Consider the following 20,547-nt stretch of genomic DNA (forward strand, 5'->3'; position numbering starts at 1 on the left):
ATGAGACTCGTGATGTGAGAAAAGTTTCTATTGCAGTTTTGCTAAATAAATCCACTTTGATACTGTCAAGAAAATCCGAGCTCATCCCACTTCCCCATGCTGGAGATTTTAGTTTAGCAGTAATAAAAAATAAAGTTATCTTTAAAAGGAATCACTCAAGTGACATCTAGGCCCAGCAGTAGACTTAAGTGTCAATAAAATAAATCTGGTTGTGTGTGTTGTTTTGTCTCATGCAAACTTTGCTTTAATTCTACTTTTTTCTATCTAATCATAAGAAATCATAGTCAGACAGAGAGAGTCATTAAACAGGAAAAGCAGGTTTCCTGGAAAAAGAGGAAGAAAGTTTCCAGCCTGCAGATTTATAAATATAGCTGAGACTATTTCTTATTTTAAAGCATGAAAGTTAAAGAAGAAAATCTAAACATTTTGAGTAATTTGATAAGATTCAAAGTAAAATACTTATATTAATAATGGTTTACTTGTAATAATATTTACACGAACATTTGTGGGAACACTTATAAGAAAAACAAGTAACTGTAACTTTAGTATCAAATAATTAGAATCATGGATTATTCTTGGTTTCTTTTCAGAAAAACATCTGTAATAACTCACATTAGGATTATAATAAGTATAATTAATAAGTTATGGTTATAAAATCATAAATGAATGATAAATCAGAGAAGCTGAAGAAAATAAATGTGATATAAGTTATGGTTATAAAATTATAAATGAATGCTAGATCAGAGAAGCTAAAAGAAAATAAATGTGATATAAATGTGATTTTGACATTGAACTTGAAATGGTGTAAAAGGTGTAACTGCAATTAAACATCACTGATATGTTGTAGGTAGATGGTAGGTGAAAGGTGAACGGTTAAGGGAAAAAGGGGAACTAACAGGAGAGCAGAGATGATCAACGCCTTATTTAGGTAAAAGGTTGTGCAGGCAATGGACAGGAGGTTGAGCAACTCTGAGACATTAGCACAGACATCAGGACATAATGTCTGAAGGACAGTGATGGATGTGAGGTCATCTGTCTAAGCAGACAGCCAATGAAAACGCACCAAAAGGGTGGATAAACCCTATATAAGGTGGGTGCAAAAGAGGAACCTTTCGTTGGATCCTCCGGGCAGCTTCGAGCCAAGAGATGGACAAAGAACTCTGCAGCTGAAGAAGAGCCGGGGCCACAGAGCCGAAGACTGACCTTCTCATGGAGACCAACCCGTCAGCCCTGCAACATGTGGCTTCAAATCGCACTTCTCTCATCGGCTGGGTTCAGACCCCAAAGACAAAGATGAAGACAAAGGCAAAGACAAAGAAGAAGAACTGGTGCCTTTTTTCCTGCCAGCACCAAGTCCTGTGTGACCTCACCATCCATGCGGAGAGGAGGCTCATCAGACCTACAGAGATTCCTGCCTTCGCTGATCAACATCTTCCTCCTGCTGCAACACCTTCTTCATCATCAGGCCAGGTCTGGGGTTCGAAACGTCAAACTCCGTCCGTCTCTCTCAAAGGTTCCCTTTTTTTTTTAGTTCTCAGTATCAGCAGTAGGGAAAGATAGACTAGATGATTGATTTTACTTATTTGATTATTTCTGCTACTGAATTAAGCTGTACTGACCCTTGCAAAACTGCCTTACTAATAAAATATTTAGCATAAAGAAAATCTAAAAGATGTTGTGGACATTCAGTTAATGAGTCACCTTAAAGTTCTTTGATGGTTGTAAAATATCTCTGATGTTTGATTCTGGAGAGGAAAAAGTTTAAAATGTTTTTAGGTTGCTGGTAGCCCAAATTTAAAACGTCATCCTTGGGACTCGCCCGAGTCACTAAAACCTACCTGGTTCAATAACAAATGCAAGTTGTAAAATAGAGAACGAGCGACCGTTAACAGGTGTGCTCTGTGAAACTAGTTGGCTGTAGGCTGCTCAGTCTGGCTAATTCACAGGGGGAAGAAGGGTGGGACACCTGGATGTAGGCCGTCAGAAAACCAGGCGAATCGTTTCTCGAAACCAGCTTAAACAGAGTTTACTTCAGTTCTGGACAGGGTAAATCCCGGCAGATTTAAGAAACTCAATTAACCCGTTAGAAGGAGAGCTGGTAGCACATCTCCCCTCTCAGAAGAGGAAGTAGAGAGTGAGACAGTAGAGACAGAAAGGAGGGGGGGGTGTTGCGCAACAACAAGTGGCGCCCAACGTGGGGCCCAGACTAACGGGAGTAGGAGGGCCCTATGCCAAGTCAGTGAAAACAGATGTGAGGATCTGAATAGCTCACTTGGTTTGTTAACTCTTAGGGAATAGAGTTAATGGTGACTGATAAGGCCGTCAGTCCCAACCCTTGCAGTAACTGTATGGCATACAGGTGAGGGAAAGCTTCTACTAAGGATAAATGACCGGATCCAGACAGTGAAGCTAGTAGCCAACATAGTCTAGACCCATCCCTGCTCGAGAGCGCAAAGAGAGGCTTTGGGGGATAGACAACTCGAACCGACAGAGAGACGGAGTGATGGATGATCACTTCGAGGAGGAAAATCTGGGGAAGAAACCGGAGGAAGCCGGCCGCCCAGATCGTTTGGAGAAAGAGGAGACCTCAACAGAACTGCATCAGTTTCTGCACAGCTACTGTGACTCAGACCTGAAGCAAGTGGGGAAGTTGGTTCCAAGAATGAGGAACTGAAACATCAACCCCTGACAAAGAAAAGTTGTCTCAGTCTTGCTGGAGTGGTTTGTGATGTAATGCTGACAAGAAAAGAGAAGACCAGCCAGCAAGCATGCACAGGAAACAGAAAAGTATCATCAGCTGACGATGGATGAGGAAGCACACCGCGTCCTCCACTGCAGCCATCGAGAAGACATCCGGCAACAGAGGAACAAACACCAGCAGCTGACATCATCACACAGACGCTGACATGGTTAAAGACATCCTGCTGGACCCGAAGCTTGAAATTGGGCCAGCACAACCCACCAGTAAGAAACGACCGCAAGCGACATCTGAGAAGCCAGGACAACTGGAAGGGACAGTCCACACCGATGGATCCAGAAAGGGGTCCGACCAGTCGGCATACTGGGGATTTATTCTGAAGCAAGACGGCAAAGAGAGATGCCGTCAGAAAGGAAAAGCTCCCGGTAGTGCTCAAGCCGGAGAAGTAACGGCAGTACTGGAAGGATTGCTGGAGCTGGTGAAAAGGAAAATCAAGAGTGCCAGGTTAGTAACTGACAGTTACTACTGTGCTCAGGCCCTTAGAGAGGACTTGGCCATTTGGGAAGAAAATGGTTTCGAGACTGCAAAGGGCAAGCCCGGGGCACACAAAGATTTGTGGAAGAAGAAAGCAGAACTGAGGCTCCGCCCGAAACTTGAGGTGCAGCGACAAGGCGCACACCTGAGAAGAAGCCCTATGGAGGGGCAAAGATGACGACTTTTCGTGCCACTAAGAAAGGTTGTCTCTGCCGGTGTCGAGGTGGGACAGAACACCTAAGGACAGGTGGTCCTAGAGTAGCACGGGGACCAGGTAGTACGGTGCGTGCATAAGGCCCTCGAATATGCAGGCGTGCTACACCCCCGTGAAGAACTGAGCAAGCAGGACTGCTGGATGTCCCTTCAGCCCATCCGATGCAGCTGTGTGACGTTGAGGTATGTGGTCGATACGCAGGGCACCCAGGGCAGCGGATGGAAGGTTTGTTCATCAAGAGCACAGTCCCATGGGGTTCAGTCTGCATGGATGTAGCAGAGCCAATGGGGACAACAGGAAAGAGAGGTGAGAAGTACCTCTTGGTGCTGATGGACACAGTGACAACTGCTAGAAGAGCAGGTCTTCCCCTGCAGAGGAACTCCGTTCACGTCACAGAAAGCAGGGAGGCGAAGACACTTCTCCTTTTTGCTCAGAGAAGAAAAAGGGAAGTTGCAGCTCAAAGTGTCACTGAAAACAGGGCAGAGAGTTTGGATTAAAGCTCAAGATCGGCCTGCAACTACGGTGATCAAGCTGAGATTCAACGCCCGAGATTTTGTAAAGCAAGTACTGAACTTCAACACAGTACTACTGATGAAGAAAGGGGTCCATGAGGAAGCAGTGCTCAAGCCAGTTCTTAGCTACAGCAAACCAGAACATTACGAGAAGGTGGCCAGAGAATCAAGCACCATGCCATCCTACAGTAGACTGGCCACTATTACAGGAAGGTTGCCGTTCAAAGAACAACTTCAAGGCTTTGGACTGGGAGGGCCGTGAAGAAATTGGACTATGCTAAAGAAGAACTCCTGTCACAACCTGATGGATTAAAATGGAAAAGGATCATGATTACGGATAAAGCGTCATGATGCTTATGCTTTTTGCTTTGCTCTGCTGAACAGCCAGAATTTTTTTTTTTTGAGGCCTTCTGTCTCAGCCCATCTTCCCTTCCCTAAAGAACCATCCCACATCCTGAAGAACCGACAGTTCATCCAGCGAAGGTTCTTGTAGAAGACTCAGAGCGATCCAAGTTTTCTTCGACATTCATCACCTCATGGGGGAAATCAAAACTCCAAGGAGGGGGTGTCAAGAGAAGTGGAGTTTTGATGACTACACTGAGCCCTCTGTGACAACTGAGGATGAAGAATCTGCATCTTCACATCCCAGACGAACCTCTTCTCTTTCCAGGGGATGAGGACGGCGAACTGCAGGAGGGTGATGGACTCCCAGCATGTGAAAGGTCTGACCTCGTGGAGGGGGTGTCAAGAAAATCCGAGCTCATCCCACTTCCCCATGCTGGAGATTTTAGTTTAGCAGTAATAAAAAATAAAGTTATCTTTAAAAGGAATCACTCAAGTGACATCTAGGCCCAGCAGTAGACTTAAGTGTCAATAAAATAAATCTGGTTGTGTGTGTTGTTTTGTCTCATGCAAACTTTGCTTTAATTCTACTTTTTTCTATCTAATCATAAGAAATCATAGTCAGACAGAGAGAGTCATTAAACAGGAAAAGCAGGTTTCCTGGAAAAAGAGGAAGAAAGTTTCCAGCCTGCAGATTTATAAATATAGCTGAGACTATTTCTTATTTTAAAGCATGAAAGTTAAAGAAGAAAATCTAAACATTTTGAGTAATTTGATAAGATTCAAAGTAAAATATTTATATTAATATTGGTTTACTTGTAATAATATTTACACGAACATTTGTGGGAACACTTATAAGAAAAACAAGTAACTGTAACTTTAGTATCAAATAATTAGAATCATGGATTATTCTTGGTTTCTTTTCAGAAAAACATCTGTAATAACTCACATTAGGATTATAATAAGTATAATTAATAAGTTATGGTTATAAAATCATAAATGAATGATAAATCAGAGAAGCTGAAGAAAATAAATGTGATATAAGTTATGGTTATAAAATTATAAATGAATGCTAGATCAGAGAAGCTAAAAGAAAATAAATGTGATATAAATGTGATTTTGACATTGAACTTGAAATGGTGTAAAAGGTGTAACTGCAATTAAACATCACTGATATGTTGTAGGTAGATAGTAGGTGAAAGGTGAACGGTTAAGGGAAAAAGGGGAACTAACAGGAGAGCAGAGATGATCAACGCCTTATTTAGGTAAAAGGTTGTGCAGGCAATGGACAGGAGGTTGAGCAACTCTGAGACATTAGCACAGATATCAGGACATAATGTCTGAAGGACAGTGATGGATGTGAGGTCATCTGTCTAAGCAGACAGCCAATGAAAACGCACCAAAAGGGTGGATAAACCCTATATAAGGTGGGTGCAAAAGAGGAACCTTTCGTTGGATCCTCCGGGCAGCTTCGAGCCAAGAGATGGACAAAGAACTCTGCAGCTGAAGAAGAGCCGGGGCCACAGAGCCGAAGACTGACCTTCTCATGGAGACCAACCCGTCAGCCCTGCAACATGTGGCTTCAAATCGCACTTCTCTCATCGGCTGGGTTCAGACCCCAAAGACAAAGATGAAGACAAAGGCAAAGACAAAGAAGAAGAACTGGTGCCTTTTTTCCTGCCAGCACCAAGTCCTGTGTGACCTCACCATCCATGCGGAGAAGAAGCTCATCAGACCTACAGAGATCCCTGCCTTCGCTGATCAACATCTTCCTCCTGCTGCAACACCTTCTTCATCATCAGGCCAGGTCTGGGGTTCGAAACGTCAAACTCCGTCCGTCTCTCTCAAAGGTTCCCTTTTTTTTTAGTTCTCAGTATCAGCAGTAGGGAAAGATAGACTAGATGATTGATTTTACTTATTTGATTATTTCTGCTACTGAATTAAGCTGTACTGACCCTTGCAAAACTGCCTTACTAATAAAATATTTAGCATAAAGAAAATCTAAAAGATGTTGTGGACATTCAGTTAATGAGTCACCTTAAAGTTCTTTGATGGTTGTAAAATAGCTGTGATGTTTGATTCTGGAGAGGAAAAAGTTTAAAATGTTTTTAGGTTGCTGGTAGCCCAAATTTAAAACGTCATCCTTGGGACTCGCCCGAGTCACTAAAACCTACCTGGTTCAATAACAAATGCAAGTTGTAAAATAGAGAACGAGCGACCGTTAACAGGTGTGCTCTGTGAAACTAGTTGGCTGTAGGCTGCTCAGTCTGGCTAATTCACAGGGGGAAGAAGGGTGGGACACCTGGATGTAGGCCGTCAGAAAACCAGGCGAATCGTTTCTCGAAACCAGCTTAAACAGAGTTTACTTCAGTTCTGGACAGGGTAAATCCCGGCAGATTTAAGAAACTCAATTAACCCGTTAGAAGGAGAGCTGGTAGCACATCTCCCCTCTCAGAAGAGGAAGTAGAGAGTGAGACAGTAGAGACAGAAAGGAGGGGGGGGGTGTTGCGCAACAACAATACGCTAAAAAAAAAACCCCACAACATCCCAACGCAAAAACGTTACTAAAATATTTGTTTTTTCTGAAATTGCTGTTTCCATCAAGCAAATTTATTTTCATAATTTCAATTTATGCAATTTTATGGTTAACAGAAATGTAGATGGCGTTAATCACACTGGAGAGTTTTCAGTCAGAAGAGAACAGTTGAAACTATTTTCAGATTATTTTAAAAAACCAGATTCAGCATCGAAAACAGGAACTTGTTTGGAGAAGTTGCATCATTCCAGCAGGAAGTCGTGATCGGCATGTCAGCGGCGTTTCCCAGAGGAAAAGTCAAACGGTTCCTGTAATTCCCTCTGAAGCAGACAGAGCAGCGTGTCCGTCTGTCCTCTGGCGGTTCAGGACATTAACGAAGTCCCACAGACTCACAGGGAAAAACAACAAACTTTTGTTTACAGTCGCACTAACCACTACTGAATTTAATTAGCAATAAACTCAGTAGGAAAGTTACTTTAGTTCTAGGGTCACACAGGAGGATGATGAGCATATAAGTTTTAAAAACTCAAGTTTATTTTTCTTTCCCCACAAAAAACAATAATCCAGGTAACACTAATTACCTTAATAAAATTAAGAATAAAACTTAAATTGTCCACCGTTATAAAAAATCTAATTAATATTCGGAAAAATGAGAGTAGTTTTTCTAAACTGTAGCTTTAAAGCTCATTTAGTCCTTCAATACAACAGTTCAGTCAATGTGCAAAGAAGTTGTCAGTTTTGAAAATGTTCGTGAACAAATAGTTTGTGGAATGAAAAACAATTTAAAGGATTGGGCCCCTTTTTGTTCAATAAGCTTATCTGTTGTCCAAGCTGAACATCAGAACCAGCAGCTCCAGAACCTCCGTCCTTCCAGGCTTCAGTCCGAGTCACAAAGATGGCGGCGGGACCCTCCTGGTTCTGGAACCACTGGCTCGTTCAGATATCGGCCGTCCAAAAAAACCCAACCTGCATGCAGAGCAGGCTGGGTTTTATGGGAAGTCAGAGGGATCTTTCAATTACTTCTCAGTGAAAACCAAATTAGCGTTTAAAATAAACCAAAAACGCTCAGTAATAAAGAACTTACTTAATAAACATCACTTCATCATAAACAGTCTCATTTCACAGAGCTAAGCTGCTTACAGAGCGACACTTTATACTCCGGTTGTTTTCTTCCAGTTCGAAAGAACCGAGCAGCGTTAGCTCCAGCTAGCTAGCCATTCTGCGTAAGTAAGCAGCTGAAAATAAAACAACAGACTCACCGGAGAAATCTCAGAACAGAATGTACATCATCCAGTTCACAATAAACAGATTTCTTTCATATCACAGCAGCACTGATGAGGAGTAACTTCTCTACTTCTGCTGAAACGAGCTTAGTCCTCATAGTCTGCCATTTCTTTTTTCTGCTCTCCTCTCCTTACTCTTCTTCTCGTACCGACACAGGAGAAATGTGGCTGTAGCGCCCTCTACAGGACATTCTAAGAACTAACAAAACAAACACATTAAAGATGCAGACAGATCAGCAGTTTATGGGGGTCACATTAGATTTAAAACTTTCAGCCAAACTAAAAATGTTTTATAAACTCACAAAATAAGAGCAGGTAGTTATATTTTCCACAGTAGTCACAGTTTTTATTTATTTAAGTTTTTTTAATATAATTTTGTAAATTCACGCAAAATCAACATTTCCATGAATTTTCCATGCTAATAATTACGAGACATAAATGGAAGTTTATTGCAAATTTTCTGCAAAAATGGTCAAAAAAAAAAAAAAAAGTTTAAGTAATACCAACTCCCACCAGCAGGTGGCAGTATTTCTTACTTCTGATGCTGCTTCAGCTTTTCTTGATGTTCTGTTATCGATGTGACCAGTATCAAAAAGAAAGCTATTTAAGTTTTTTAAAGAATAAATATTTTTGTTTCCAATCTGGTTCTTCTCTGTGTGAAATTTAGAAAAAAATCACAAAATTCTGTACAAATATTTAAAAATCAGTATTACTGATTTTGTTTGCAAAAAATAAATAAAAATCACAAAATCATGGAGGAACCTGGAGGAAGGGTTGAACAGTTACAGAGAACCCATCCATCAAAATTAGGAGCGTTCACCTGAACAGTTCATTTACAAATAAAGTTTTTAAATTTGCTGCTAAAGATATTTTATGTACACATTATACACCAAAAAAATGTCTCACATTAATATTTTGTTGAACTGCCTTAGGCTTTTTATTGGTTTCATGTAATATTAAAACTTTATGAGACACTTCATTTTGGATTTTCATTTTTTGGTATCACACTGCCAACCAGACTTTTTCCTTCCACTTAACTTTCTATGAATGTGCCAGAGCTTTCTTGCAGTATAAACTGTAACTTGATTCTCCAAAATAAAATGAAACATAAATGATTCAGTTTTGCCCTTCAGAGATATTTTTACCGTTACTGACGCTGCATGTCTGTGTCTTAAATAAAAATTAAAACGGTTCAACTCTAATTGCATTCATTTTTTTTTTTCAGTTCAGTTGAATATATTAATAATAGTTTTGCAATACAATATAATAGTTATTGCAATTATAATTTCACATTCCTCAAGTTCTTTCAACTTTAATTTTTTTAACTGACATGGAAAAAAGGCTGGAAACTTTATCCTCAATTCACCTAAAATATGCTTTAAAAATAAAATGTAGTTGAGTTTTTCTGTGTAAATAATTATCAGGGAACAGATGGAAGATTTTTAGTTTCGTCACTCATAAAATAAAACCTGTCTGCAATATTTTGCTAAAAAGGTGCAGATTACTTTGATCTGTGTGAAGACACTGACTGAACTTAAATGTTTTAATCAAAGTCTGATCTGTGTTTCAATCATCATTATAATTTACTAAAATGTTATTTTCCCTGCTTCTCTTTCTGAATTTATCAAACTGTTTTTCTCTTCAAACTAGCATTGGATGGATGAAGTTTCTGACAGGAAGAAGAGTGAGTTAAAAATCCTTTTGCTAATCAAATAGTGAACAAAAATGAGAACAAAACACATTCTCAGGTCTCTTCACAGATTTTGCAGCATTTATTTTCTGGGTTTTAATGGTAGTGTTTAGGAGCCGCTGACATAAAGAGCAACATCAGGAAGTGGAATGAAACCATATTTCAGCTGCCGTGAAATCTTCATGACTTCATGACAGAAACAGCAGAAAAACACGAAACCAGGTCAATAAAATAGACATAAACTCAAAGTTTATTACAACTGACAGACGGTAAAAGCAGCTTTAGTTTGTGAAACACTTGTTCAAAGAATCCATCTGCAAAAAACACAAAATATTACCAAGCATTTTAGCTTCCAGGGCAAAAGTCTTAGTTCACCTGAAATAAGAAAAAAATAACTTAAAAATAACTTTTAAGCTACATACAGGAGTTTGTTTTAAGTCAGTAATTCCTTAAAGTTGACATTTAAAACAGCACTAGATCCACTGGCAGATTATTTCATTTTATGGGAAAATGTCACTTGACAGAAGTGAAATAATGTAACAGTGGAACCAATAATTTTATAATATTAATATTAATGAATTATTGACCTAAAAGAAGCTCCTATTTCCTGCTGAAAAGTTACTTGTAAGTTAGTTTTCTCTTATTCCAACTTGCACAATAAACATAATTTATTGTTTTTCCAAAATCGGGATGATAAAAGTCTTCAGTCTGATGCTTTGGTCTCAGCTAACTGATTTGTTAAAGGACAGATTTTACAAAGACTTTATGATTCATTTTATTTGTTGTTTCTGCTGTTTTGTTTATTTATTTTGGATATTTTTAATATTTTTATTTCCAGTGTTACATGTTCATTGGAATTTAAAGTTAATTATCTTTGAGAATGCAATTAGCATCTTATTACTTGGAAATGGTTTTAAAGCAACAATATTATCATTTATTGCAATAACTTCTGGGGCAATTTATCGTCCAGCTAAATCTGTAATCATGACAGATCGAACTTCAGATCTAATTTCAGGGTCATGAATACATTTGCATGAAACATTATGAAACATTTGGTAAGGTTTTGTGTTTTTGCAGAGCAGGAAGCTCAGCTCGTCCCCAGAACCAGCCGTTTGCTGAAGCTGCGGATCTTTGACAGGTTGAGTCCGTACAGCAGAGGGTTGAAGAGCGGCTGGCAGGTCAGGAAGTACAGCGATAAAACGACCTGCAGCACCTCAGGAACTCCTCTCACGTCGAACCTGCTCTGAAACAGGTCAAAGAAACATCCGAAGGAGAAGTTAATGAGCGAGGCCAGGTGAGGCGCGCAGGTGCTGAGCGCTTTCTGCCGGGTCTGCTTGGATCCAGAGAAACACACTTTCAGGATCTCAGCATATGAATAAAGGATTAAGATGATAATCCCCAGGATTATGGTGAACATGTAAACTATTCCTCCAACGTTGCTGGCTGTGGTGTCTGCGCAGGCCAGCTTAACGATGGAGTAGTTGTGACAGTAGATTTTATGGATGACGTTTCCGCAGAGCTGCAGAGAGACGGTCATTAATATTCCTGCTACAGACTCAAGGAGAGGGAAGAGCCAGGTGAGCGCGACCAGCCTGGCGATCCGGGACGGCGTCATCAGGGTGTGGTACTGCAGGGGGCGGCAGATGGCCAGGTATCGGTCATACGACATGATGGCCAGGTTGCAGAACTCGATGTGAGCGTAGGTGTAAACACAGTAGATCTGCAGGAAGCAGAGCGGAGCAGAAATGATGTGAACATCGGAGAGGATCTGGACCAGCAGGAAGGGAAACAAACCTAAACTGCCGAACAGTTCGTTCACAAACAGGCTGCAGAGGAACATGTACATGGGTTCATGTAAGGTCCGGTTCACACAGATCACCACGATCAGCAGGACGTTGGAGCCAACAATCAGGACATACAGACACAAAACAACACTGAAATACAAATAGTTCAGAACATCAGAGTGAAAGTAAGCAGTTAGTGTGAAAAACAAAACCTGTGTGGAGTTAATCATCATCCTGCTTAATGGTAAATCAGCCAGAAAACATGTTCAGTGTTTAAGATTTTACTCCTGCAGCAAGAGTCAAATCTTCCATGTGGAGGAGGAGCTGCAAGCAGAACCAGACTGGAAATCCATCTGCTCCGTCTCCACGGCGCCACACAGTCTGAAGCTCTACTTATAGCTGCAGATCTTCAGAGAAACCGCCCAGCTGAAACCAGACCAGCTGAAACCAGACCAGCTGAAACCGGACCAGCTGAAACCAGATCAGTTGAAGCCAGACTAGCTGAAACCAGACCAGTTGAAACCAGATCAGTTGAAACCAGATCAGTTGAAACCAGACCAGCTGAAACCAGACTAGCTGAAACCAGACCAGCTGAAACTAGACCAGTTGAAGCCAGACTAGCTGAAACCAGACCAGTTGAAACCAGATCAGTTGAAACCAGATCAGTTGAAACCAGACTAGCTGAAACCAGACCAGTTGAAACCAGATCAGTTGAAACCAGACCAGTTGAAACCAGATCAGTTGAAACCAGACCAGTTGAAACCAGATCAGTTGAAACCAGACCAGCTGAAACCAGACCAGCTGAAACCAGACCAGCTGAAACCAGATCAGTTGAAACCAGACCAGCTGAAACCAGACCAGCTGAAACCAGACCAGTTGAAACCAGATCAGTTGAAACCAGACTAGCTGAAACCAGACCAGCTGAAACCAGACCAGCTGAAACCAGACCAGTTGAAACCAGACCAGTCAGCATAATCACAGTCTCACTGGACTCCAGTCCAACTCCAGCTGCTCTTCCCCTGAACATCTGCGTCTGGCCCTAAAATGTTCACTAAACTCACATAAAGGCACAAAATCTTTGTTAAATTAGATTCTTTTAGGTTGTGGGAACGATTGTGTGTCTAAGTCAAGTTTGTTTGTTTTTCACAATTCAGCAACAAGATAAAAACCACATACAATAACCAATTATAAAACGAGCTCTGTAGTCCACTTCCTGCTTCTGGATCGGTCTCCGGTCCGCCTGGCGTTCACTTCAAGAATTCACTTCAACTGAACCCAGAACTCCTTCAGGTCTAAAATCCTCCAAGCCTCTTGTTGCCTTCAGATTAGCTCAACATCAGAGAGTAGAGAGCTCCAGTTGTTCCCTTCACTGAGTTTACATTAAACATAAAGCTACACAAATTGAAATTCTGAAAATAAATTCGCCTAATGGACGGTGCCAATTTTCCGTTGCATTTTTGGATAAATCGTTTTTGCGCTAGGATGAGGTGGTTTTTCAGCTGGATCCAAATTCATGTAGTTTGCAGAACTGCAATGAAAAAACTTTTTTTGCCACAGCTACTACTGGAGAAACGTAGCCACTCCCAAGTAGGCGGGGCTTGTCGTTCCAAGTCATGAATAAAATGCCGACGTCTCCTCTGATTGGCTGATAGATGATGAGCACTAGGGCTGCATTGTGAATATAACATCATGTCACGTCTGTCGCTCCCAGGATTTTTAATAACTTATCGCAAGAACAATGTGACTTTCATTTAATTTCTTACTTGTGAAACTGTGATTTTTAACTTCAGCAGAACATTAATAAAGATTTTTAAACATTTCAAAAGGAAAAGCAGTTAGTGTGAGCCTGGTTGGTCTGTAAGGTTCACGCGGGAGGAAGGAGGCGTCGGATGATACCACCCCAAGGTCAACTCAGACATCCTCCACACATGCAGCTGTGTGAAGGAATATTTTGTGTTTTGAATCTTTCTCTCTGCTGACAACTGGAAACAGAAAAGTCCATTTGATGATGACATCATCCCGTTGATGTTGTAGGTCACTGAAAGGTTTAAGAGCAGCAAAGGAAGGTTTAGTGTTCAGTTGGATGGAGATCGCTGTGTCGGTGAAATAATTTAATGAATGTTAGGTTTTGCTGTTTATACTAATTCTTCTTCCAAACACTGAAGATAATTAATGATACATTTTCGGGGTAAAATCTCCCAGAAAAGGATCAGGAGGGATTTAATCTAAGCCTTCCTGACTATATATCTTATATTCTATAAACCATAAGGAAAATCATGCTGAATTCAACACAGGTTTCATATTTCACTCTTGCTGCTTACTTTGATACCAAACAGTTTAAATATTTATTTTTCATGTTTGTTCTGTCTCTGTATGTTCTGATTATCAGCTGTAACGTCCTGCTGATCGTGTTGATCTGTGTGAACCGGACCTTACATGAACCCATGTTCCTGTTCCTCTGCAGCCTGTTTGTGAACGAACTGTACGGCAGTTGTTGTTTGTTTCCCTTACTGCTGGTTCAGATCCTCTCTGATGTTCACATCATTTCTGCTCCTCTCTGCTTCATGCAGATCTTTTGTCTTTACACATATGTAAGCATAGAGTTTTTAAATCTAGCCGCGATGTCTTATGACCGATACCTGGCCATCTGTCATCCTCTGAACTATCATTCTTTGATGACCTTGAAGAAAGTTACAGTTTTTATTACAGCAGCCTGGATAACTGCCTACCTGGTAGTTTCTTGTACAACATCTTTGAGCTTCTCTCTGCAGCTCTGTGGAAACGTCATTAACAAAATGTACTGTGACAACTACTCTATAGTGAAACTGGCCTGCTCTGATATTACAGTCAATAACATTTATGGCCTTTTTATCGCTGCTCTCTGTGTTTTTGGTCCATTAGGGATAATTCTCTACACATACATGAGGATCCTGAAGGTTTGTTTTTCTGGATCCAAACAGACCCGGCAGAAAGCGGTCAGCACCTGCACTCCTCACCTGGCCTCTCTCATTAACTTCTCCTTTGGTATTTGCTTTGAGGTGTTGCAGAGCAGGTTTAACATGAGCACAGTTCCTAATGTTATCACAGTATTATTGTCATTATACTATGTAACATGTCAGCCATTGTTCAGTCCTGTGATGTACGGGCTGAAACTGTCTAAAATACGCAGCATGTGGAAACGTTTGTTTTGGAAATAACTGAAATAAAAATGTTTTTATTCAGCTGACACTTCAGATCTGTGTCCAATGTGAATGGAGTACAGATTCATGCATTCATTTAATTTGATTGTTTATGTACATGTATATTTACAGATTAATCCCTTACCAATGTTAAAATGAAGAATAATTATTTACCTCCACGTTACATAACCTGGCTCTGCTAGACAGATCCTTTTCTGGACTTTTGCTGGTCTGCTATGCATCAGAACCAGAACCAAACATGGAGAAACAGCATTCAGCTTCTGTGCTTCACAAATCTGGAACAAACTTCCAAAAAACTGCAAAGCAGTCAAAACACTGAGTACTTTGAAATCTAGACTAAAACACACCTGCTAAAGTTGCTATCAAAACAAGAAATGAACCATTAATCAACATTTTGATGTGTAATGATGGCAAAATGTAATACTTACTGGTTTCCTCAATTGTTGACTGCATGGAGTCTTCTATTGCTTTGTATTTTTGTGATATTATGATGTAATGCACTTTGAACTGCCTTTTTGCTAAAATTGGTATAGAAATAAACTTGATTGATTGATCTATGGTCTTTATCTATTGATTGATAGGTAATGACTTTCTCTCTGAGCATAATATTGATGCCAGGTTTCTAATAGAAACATGGTTGGTGACAATAATAAAGGACTGCAAATTACATTTTCTTAAGAGCAGAAAGCACAACACAGAGTTCCTACAATTTTTCAGGATATACTTAACATTAAAAATGTTTTTCTGGAAAAATTTGACTCTTTTTCAATATGTGTTAATCAGCGTAAGTGGCCATAGGCGAACTTTGACCCCAGCTGGTAACACTTTATTTGAAGGTTGCGTGTAGGACTGACATGCCACTGTCAGAAACATGACCTAACACCTGCCATGAACATGAATAAGTCTTCATGAATATTTACGACTGTTGTCATAAAGTGTCATTCTGTAAATAATGACACTTTTAAGGCAAAGTTGACATTATTCAACATGTCTTTGTTATGACAACTTGAGTTTAACTGAGAATAATCATTGTCCAAATGTAAAATGTTATGTATCTTTGGGTATTATTACATTATTATGTCATTTGACATAGTAATTGATATAGTACTAACTGTAAAAGTTACAAGATCATTATAATTGTGTGATTAATATTTTCCCTTAAACATTTGACTAGTTACAGAAGTCATTAATTGTTATTACACTTTCAATAGCTTCAACAACAAAGTCATTATTTCCGACGGAATAATAATAAAGATTTTATTACGTTTTATTACACTGTAAAATGATTTAACAACAGTCATTAATAATTTGTCTTACATCAAGTAAAGTGGAACAAGTAGCTCTAGTTATTAACATGTCATTAACTGTTATTACTGTCAAATGCCATAATAACAGAGTCGTTAATATTAACCCTTACCTCAAGTACAGTGAAAGAAGTAGCAACCTGAAAATTACCCAAAGCAATCACCATGGTTACCACTGCCAATACACAACATTTTTAAGATTAATGTCCATTTGTATGTCTGAGTATGTTATCTGTTTTTATGTAGATGTTCTACTTTTGGTTTCTTGATGGGCTGACTGGATGACAATTTTCTTCATACACTTTACAATATCAATAAAAATAAATATAGTTCATCGTTTGTGAGACCCAGCTCACAAAATTCAGAACTGAGACTATAAAGAGACAAAGAGTCAGAAATGAAATTTATTTAAATTTTATGGTGAAAAAACAAAAAAGAGAGACAAAACGCATAAAAATAGTTTCAGGAGATTATGTGTAACATTTATATTTCATTGAAATACTTGCAAAAACAAAATCTTCAACAGTCAGAATATAGACTTTTATGTATTCAGCTGCAGAGCATTAAAATAAAATTATGCCACATATTTAGGGAAACATGGATTAGAGCTGCTCCTCCTGCACACCAACAACTGGAGGTGGTTTGAGCTTGTGATAAGATCCAGTGGTCTAAAAAGTCTAAAAAAACAACTAAATCTTTCTCAGAACCAGCTTTTTACACATGCTGCGTATTTTGGACATATTCAGGCCGTATAGAACTGGGTTAAAGAGCGGCTGGCAGGTGAGATAATACAATGGAAATATTGTTCTTAGCAAGCCAGGAGCAGTATTCATGTTAAATCTGCTCTGCAATATTTCAAAGGAAACACCGAAGGAGAAGTTGATTATAGAAGCAAGGTGGGGGGTGCAGGTACTGACGGCTTTCTGCCGGGTCTGTTTGGACCCAGAGAAACACACCTGAAGGATCCTCATGTAGGTGTAGACGATAACAGAAACAGGAACACAGACTGTGAAGAAAGCCATGATTAGTTCATAGATATTATTGGCTGTGGGGTCGTTACAGGCCAGCTTGATGATGGAGTGATTGTCACAGTAAACCTTATTGATGACGTTCCCACAGAACTGCAGAGAGGAGCTCAGGAATACGGTGAAACCAACACAGAAAAGAGGAGGCAACCATATGATGGATATAAGAATCGCTATTCTCCTTGAAGTCATCAGGGAGTTATACTGCAGAGGACAGCAGATCGCTACGTATCTGTCATAAGACATGACGGCTAAGTTAGTAAACTCGACACTTCCGTAAGTATAAAGAATGAAAATCTGCAGGAGACAAAGAGGAGCAAAAATTATATGAACATCAGAGAGGATCTGAACCAGCAGGAAGGGAAACAAACCCAAACTGCCGTACAGTTCGTTCACAAACAGGCTGCAGAGGAACAGGAACATGGGTTCATGTAAGGTCCGGTTCACACAGATCACCACGGTCAGCAGGACGTTAGAGCTGATAATCAGAACATACAGAGACAGGATGATGGTGAAGAAAAAGTAGCTCAGCATGCCTGTGTCTAAAAATGCACTCAGAGTAAAATATAAGACATGAGTGGAATTAATTTTCATTCTTAATTTTGTTTGTAATACAAACATGAAGATGACTGAGTTGACAAACTGATCACAGAGAAATGCTACATGCTGACAAGATAAATTAGAGGAGGAACTAAATCACAAATATCCATGTGTCTTTTCTAATTAAAAACAACAAAGGGTTGAATGATGGAAACATGTACAGCCACCAGGAAGTCAGGAATGGCATTACGACTCCTAACTGAGCTCAGATCTGCTTCCCTTAAAGAGTCAGAGCAGAGAAACGCCCACAGCAACACAACCAATAATCAATCAACTCACCAAACAATATTTCCACTTCAATAACTGGCTCTGATTGACTCAAAGGTATCAGTTCATGTGCGTTTTATGTTAAACTTTAACACAAACAATCTTAATCTACACTATGAATGAAGTGTAGTATAAAATATATAAAAAATATATGAAACATTAAATGTAAAAGATTAAATAAAAATCTTATTCAATAGGTTAGAATATCATTGAAGAAAATTGTTTGCTTAGTTACATTACTGAAAGAATTATATTAATTTCACACATTGATGTTTTCAAGCCTTCACTTCTATTATGATTATTTTCATTAAAAATAATTTAAGATTAGAATATAACATCAGAACAATAAAAATGTTTTCATATAGAAATGTGGCCTAAATAAAGTCTGCTTAGTATTAATATCTGTATCTCAGTTATTATTTTCAACTTTTAATCAGAAAAACAAGCCTCATTAGACTACATACTCAGACTTATTGAACATGAATATAGTTATTTAAAAAAAGAAAAAATATGTAAATAATACTGAAAATGTGTTTTGTGTGTATGTGTGGGCGTGTGTGTGTGTGGGGGTGGGGCACCCACACTTGTTTGCATGGCTATCTTTGTGGGGACTTTCCATTGATTTCCATTCATTTCTACAGCCTAAACCTTACCCTTACCTTTACCCTAACCCTCCCTATTACATACCTAACCCTAACCAAAACTCACTTCACACCGTAGTCGTAAATCTGACCCCTGACCCAAAAACAGCGTTTCCCCTTATGGGGACCAGGCTTCAGTCCCCACAAACAGAAGTGGGTCCCCACAACGTAGTATGTGTCAGGAAAATGGTCCCCACTAGGTATTAGAAACAAACGCACACACACTAACACCCACACACACACACCCACCCACACACACACTCACACGCCGCCCCCCCCCCCCCCCCCCCCCCCCCCACACACACACACACACACACACCCCACACTCACACACACACTCTTGGTTGTCCTATTGCTGAGGAAAACCATTTAACTTACCATCAGTGCCGGGTTTGATCTTGGGGTAAATTAAATCTGAAGAGCAGTTCAAACATCAGCATAACCTGACTGGCTCTTCACTTTCACAGCGTTTCAATAAGTGATATTTATTAACAGATAAATGGGATCTTTTTATGTAATGCACATCATATATATATATATATATATATATATATATATATATATATATATATGTCGTTCCATGTACATAACCAAGTTGCAGGCATAGTGTACAGAAACATCTGTGCAGAATATGGACTGGAAACCCCGAGATCAAAGTGGGAAACACCCCCAAAGGTGGCGGAGAACGCCAGAGCTAAGATCCTATGGGACTTCCAGATCCAGACAGACAAAATGGTAATGGCGAACCAACCAGACATTGTCGTAGTGGATAAACAACAGAGGAAAGCCGTTGTGGTAGATGTAGCGATACCAAGCAACTGCAACATCAGGAAAAAGGAGCACGAGAAACTAGAGAAATACCAGGGCCTCAGGGAGGAACTGGAGAGGGCCTGGAAAGTGAAGACCACAGTGGTGCCTGTGGTCATCGGGGCCCTCGGGGCAGTCACCCCCAAACTGGACCAATGGCTACAACAGATCCCAGGAACAACATCAGACATCTCAGTCCAGAAATGTGCAGTCCTTGGCACAGCCAAGATACTGCGCAGAACCCTCAAGCTCCGAGGCCTCTGGTAGAGGACCCGAGCTCAGAGGATAAGAACCACCTGCGGTGGGTGAGAAGGGAATTTTTTTTTATATATAGTTAACATACAGCTTCAGTTCTTCCAGCTGGAAACTGGAAATCAAGTTAACCTCTGACCTGACTGTCCAGAGCCATATAAAGCCAGTTCCAAAGTGGGCCTTCTAGCAGCTGCAGAACATTTCCAGGACCACAGGACTAAAGTCTCAGATCAGAGAAACTCATCCAGGTGTTTCTGTTTAGTGGCTTTGATTCCTGCAGCAGAAAAGACAAAAGACAAAAAGACCCCCTGGAGGGGTAAAAAAAAAAAAAGATGAGTTGTACAAATTTATGTCATAGTGGGGGGAGGGTCGAAGATGACATGTTCGCAGACACCTCTCAAAGTATGTAGTTACACCCCTGGGGCTACTGTCTGAATTGACTTTTGGTTAGGGTTAGCGTTAGGGTAAGTCATGAAGTCATGAAAACACGACTGCGTGTGTGTGTGTGTGTGTGCTCTCATCCTTGTTTTTGATGCAGAGTAAGAACCATTTCCCTAACAAATACTACATTATTGGGACCAACTTCTCCTTATGGGGCCCAAAGCCCGGACCATGTAACTTTTGTGTTCAACCAAATCCAATGAGCCACTACAAGAATATTTTCACTCATTTGTTGTTATTAGAATAGATATTAGCTTAACTTATGGGATCTCTATAGCACATGGACATAGTGATCTTGGTTGTCCTATTGCTGAGGAAAACCATTTAACTTACCATCAGTGCCGGGTTTGATCTTGGGGTAAATTAAATCTGAAGAGCAGTTCAAACATCAGCATAACCTGACTGGCTCTTCACCTT

General features: G+C 40.0%; 3 protein-coding genes across 3 annotated transcripts; 1 reads left to right on the plus strand and 2 right to left on the minus strand.

Annotated features, from left to right (window-relative positions):
• Positions 1–9,868: 9,868 nt before the first annotated feature.
• LOC116707551 (olfactory receptor 6K3-like) lies at positions 9,869–11,842 on the minus strand. The gene has a single exon (XM_032544940.1). It carries the CDS (start codon positions 11,824–11,826, stop codon positions 10,897–10,899), a length of 930 nt encoding a protein of 309 aa, XP_032400831.1. The 5' UTR covers positions 11,827–11,842; the 3' UTR covers positions 9,869–10,896.
• Positions 11,843–13,844: 2,002 nt separating this feature from the next.
• On the plus strand, positions 13,845–15,347 carry LOC116707554 (olfactory receptor 11A1-like). The gene has a single exon (XM_032544943.1). The coding sequence runs from the start codon at positions 13,870–13,872 to the stop codon at positions 14,788–14,790; it is 921 nt and encodes a 306-aa protein (XP_032400834.1). The 5' UTR covers positions 13,845–13,869; the 3' UTR covers positions 14,791–15,347.
• Positions 15,348–16,526: 1,179 nt separating this feature from the next.
• On the minus strand, positions 16,527–18,541 carry LOC116707534 (olfactory receptor 11A1-like). The gene has a single exon (XM_032544915.1). It carries the CDS (start codon positions 17,741–17,743, stop codon positions 16,787–16,789), a length of 957 nt encoding a protein of 318 aa, XP_032400806.1. The 5' UTR covers positions 17,744–18,541; the 3' UTR covers positions 16,527–16,786.
• Between the last annotated feature and the right edge of the window lie 2,006 nt (positions 18,542–20,547).

Source organism: Xiphophorus hellerii, chromosome 18, assembly GCF_003331165.1.
Source record: "Xiphophorus hellerii strain 12219 chromosome 18, Xiphophorus_hellerii-4.1, whole genome shotgun sequence".
NCBI classification, from domain to species: Eukaryota; Metazoa; Chordata; class Actinopteri; order Cyprinodontiformes; family Poeciliidae; genus Xiphophorus; species Xiphophorus hellerii.

What these genes read in the sequence shown, in the direction of transcription:
- LOC116707551 (XM_032544940.1), bottom strand. Translation starts at nt 11,826, where the DNA reads ATGATGATTAACTCCACACAGGTTTTGTTTTTCACACTAACTGCTTAC.
- LOC116707554 (XM_032544943.1), top strand. Translation starts at nt 13,870, where the DNA reads ATGCTGAATTCAACACAGGTTTCATATTTCACTCTTGCTGCTTACTTT.
- LOC116707534 (XM_032544915.1), bottom strand. Translation starts at nt 17,743, where the DNA reads ATGTTTGTATTACAAACAAAATTAAGAATGAAAATTAATTCCACTCAT.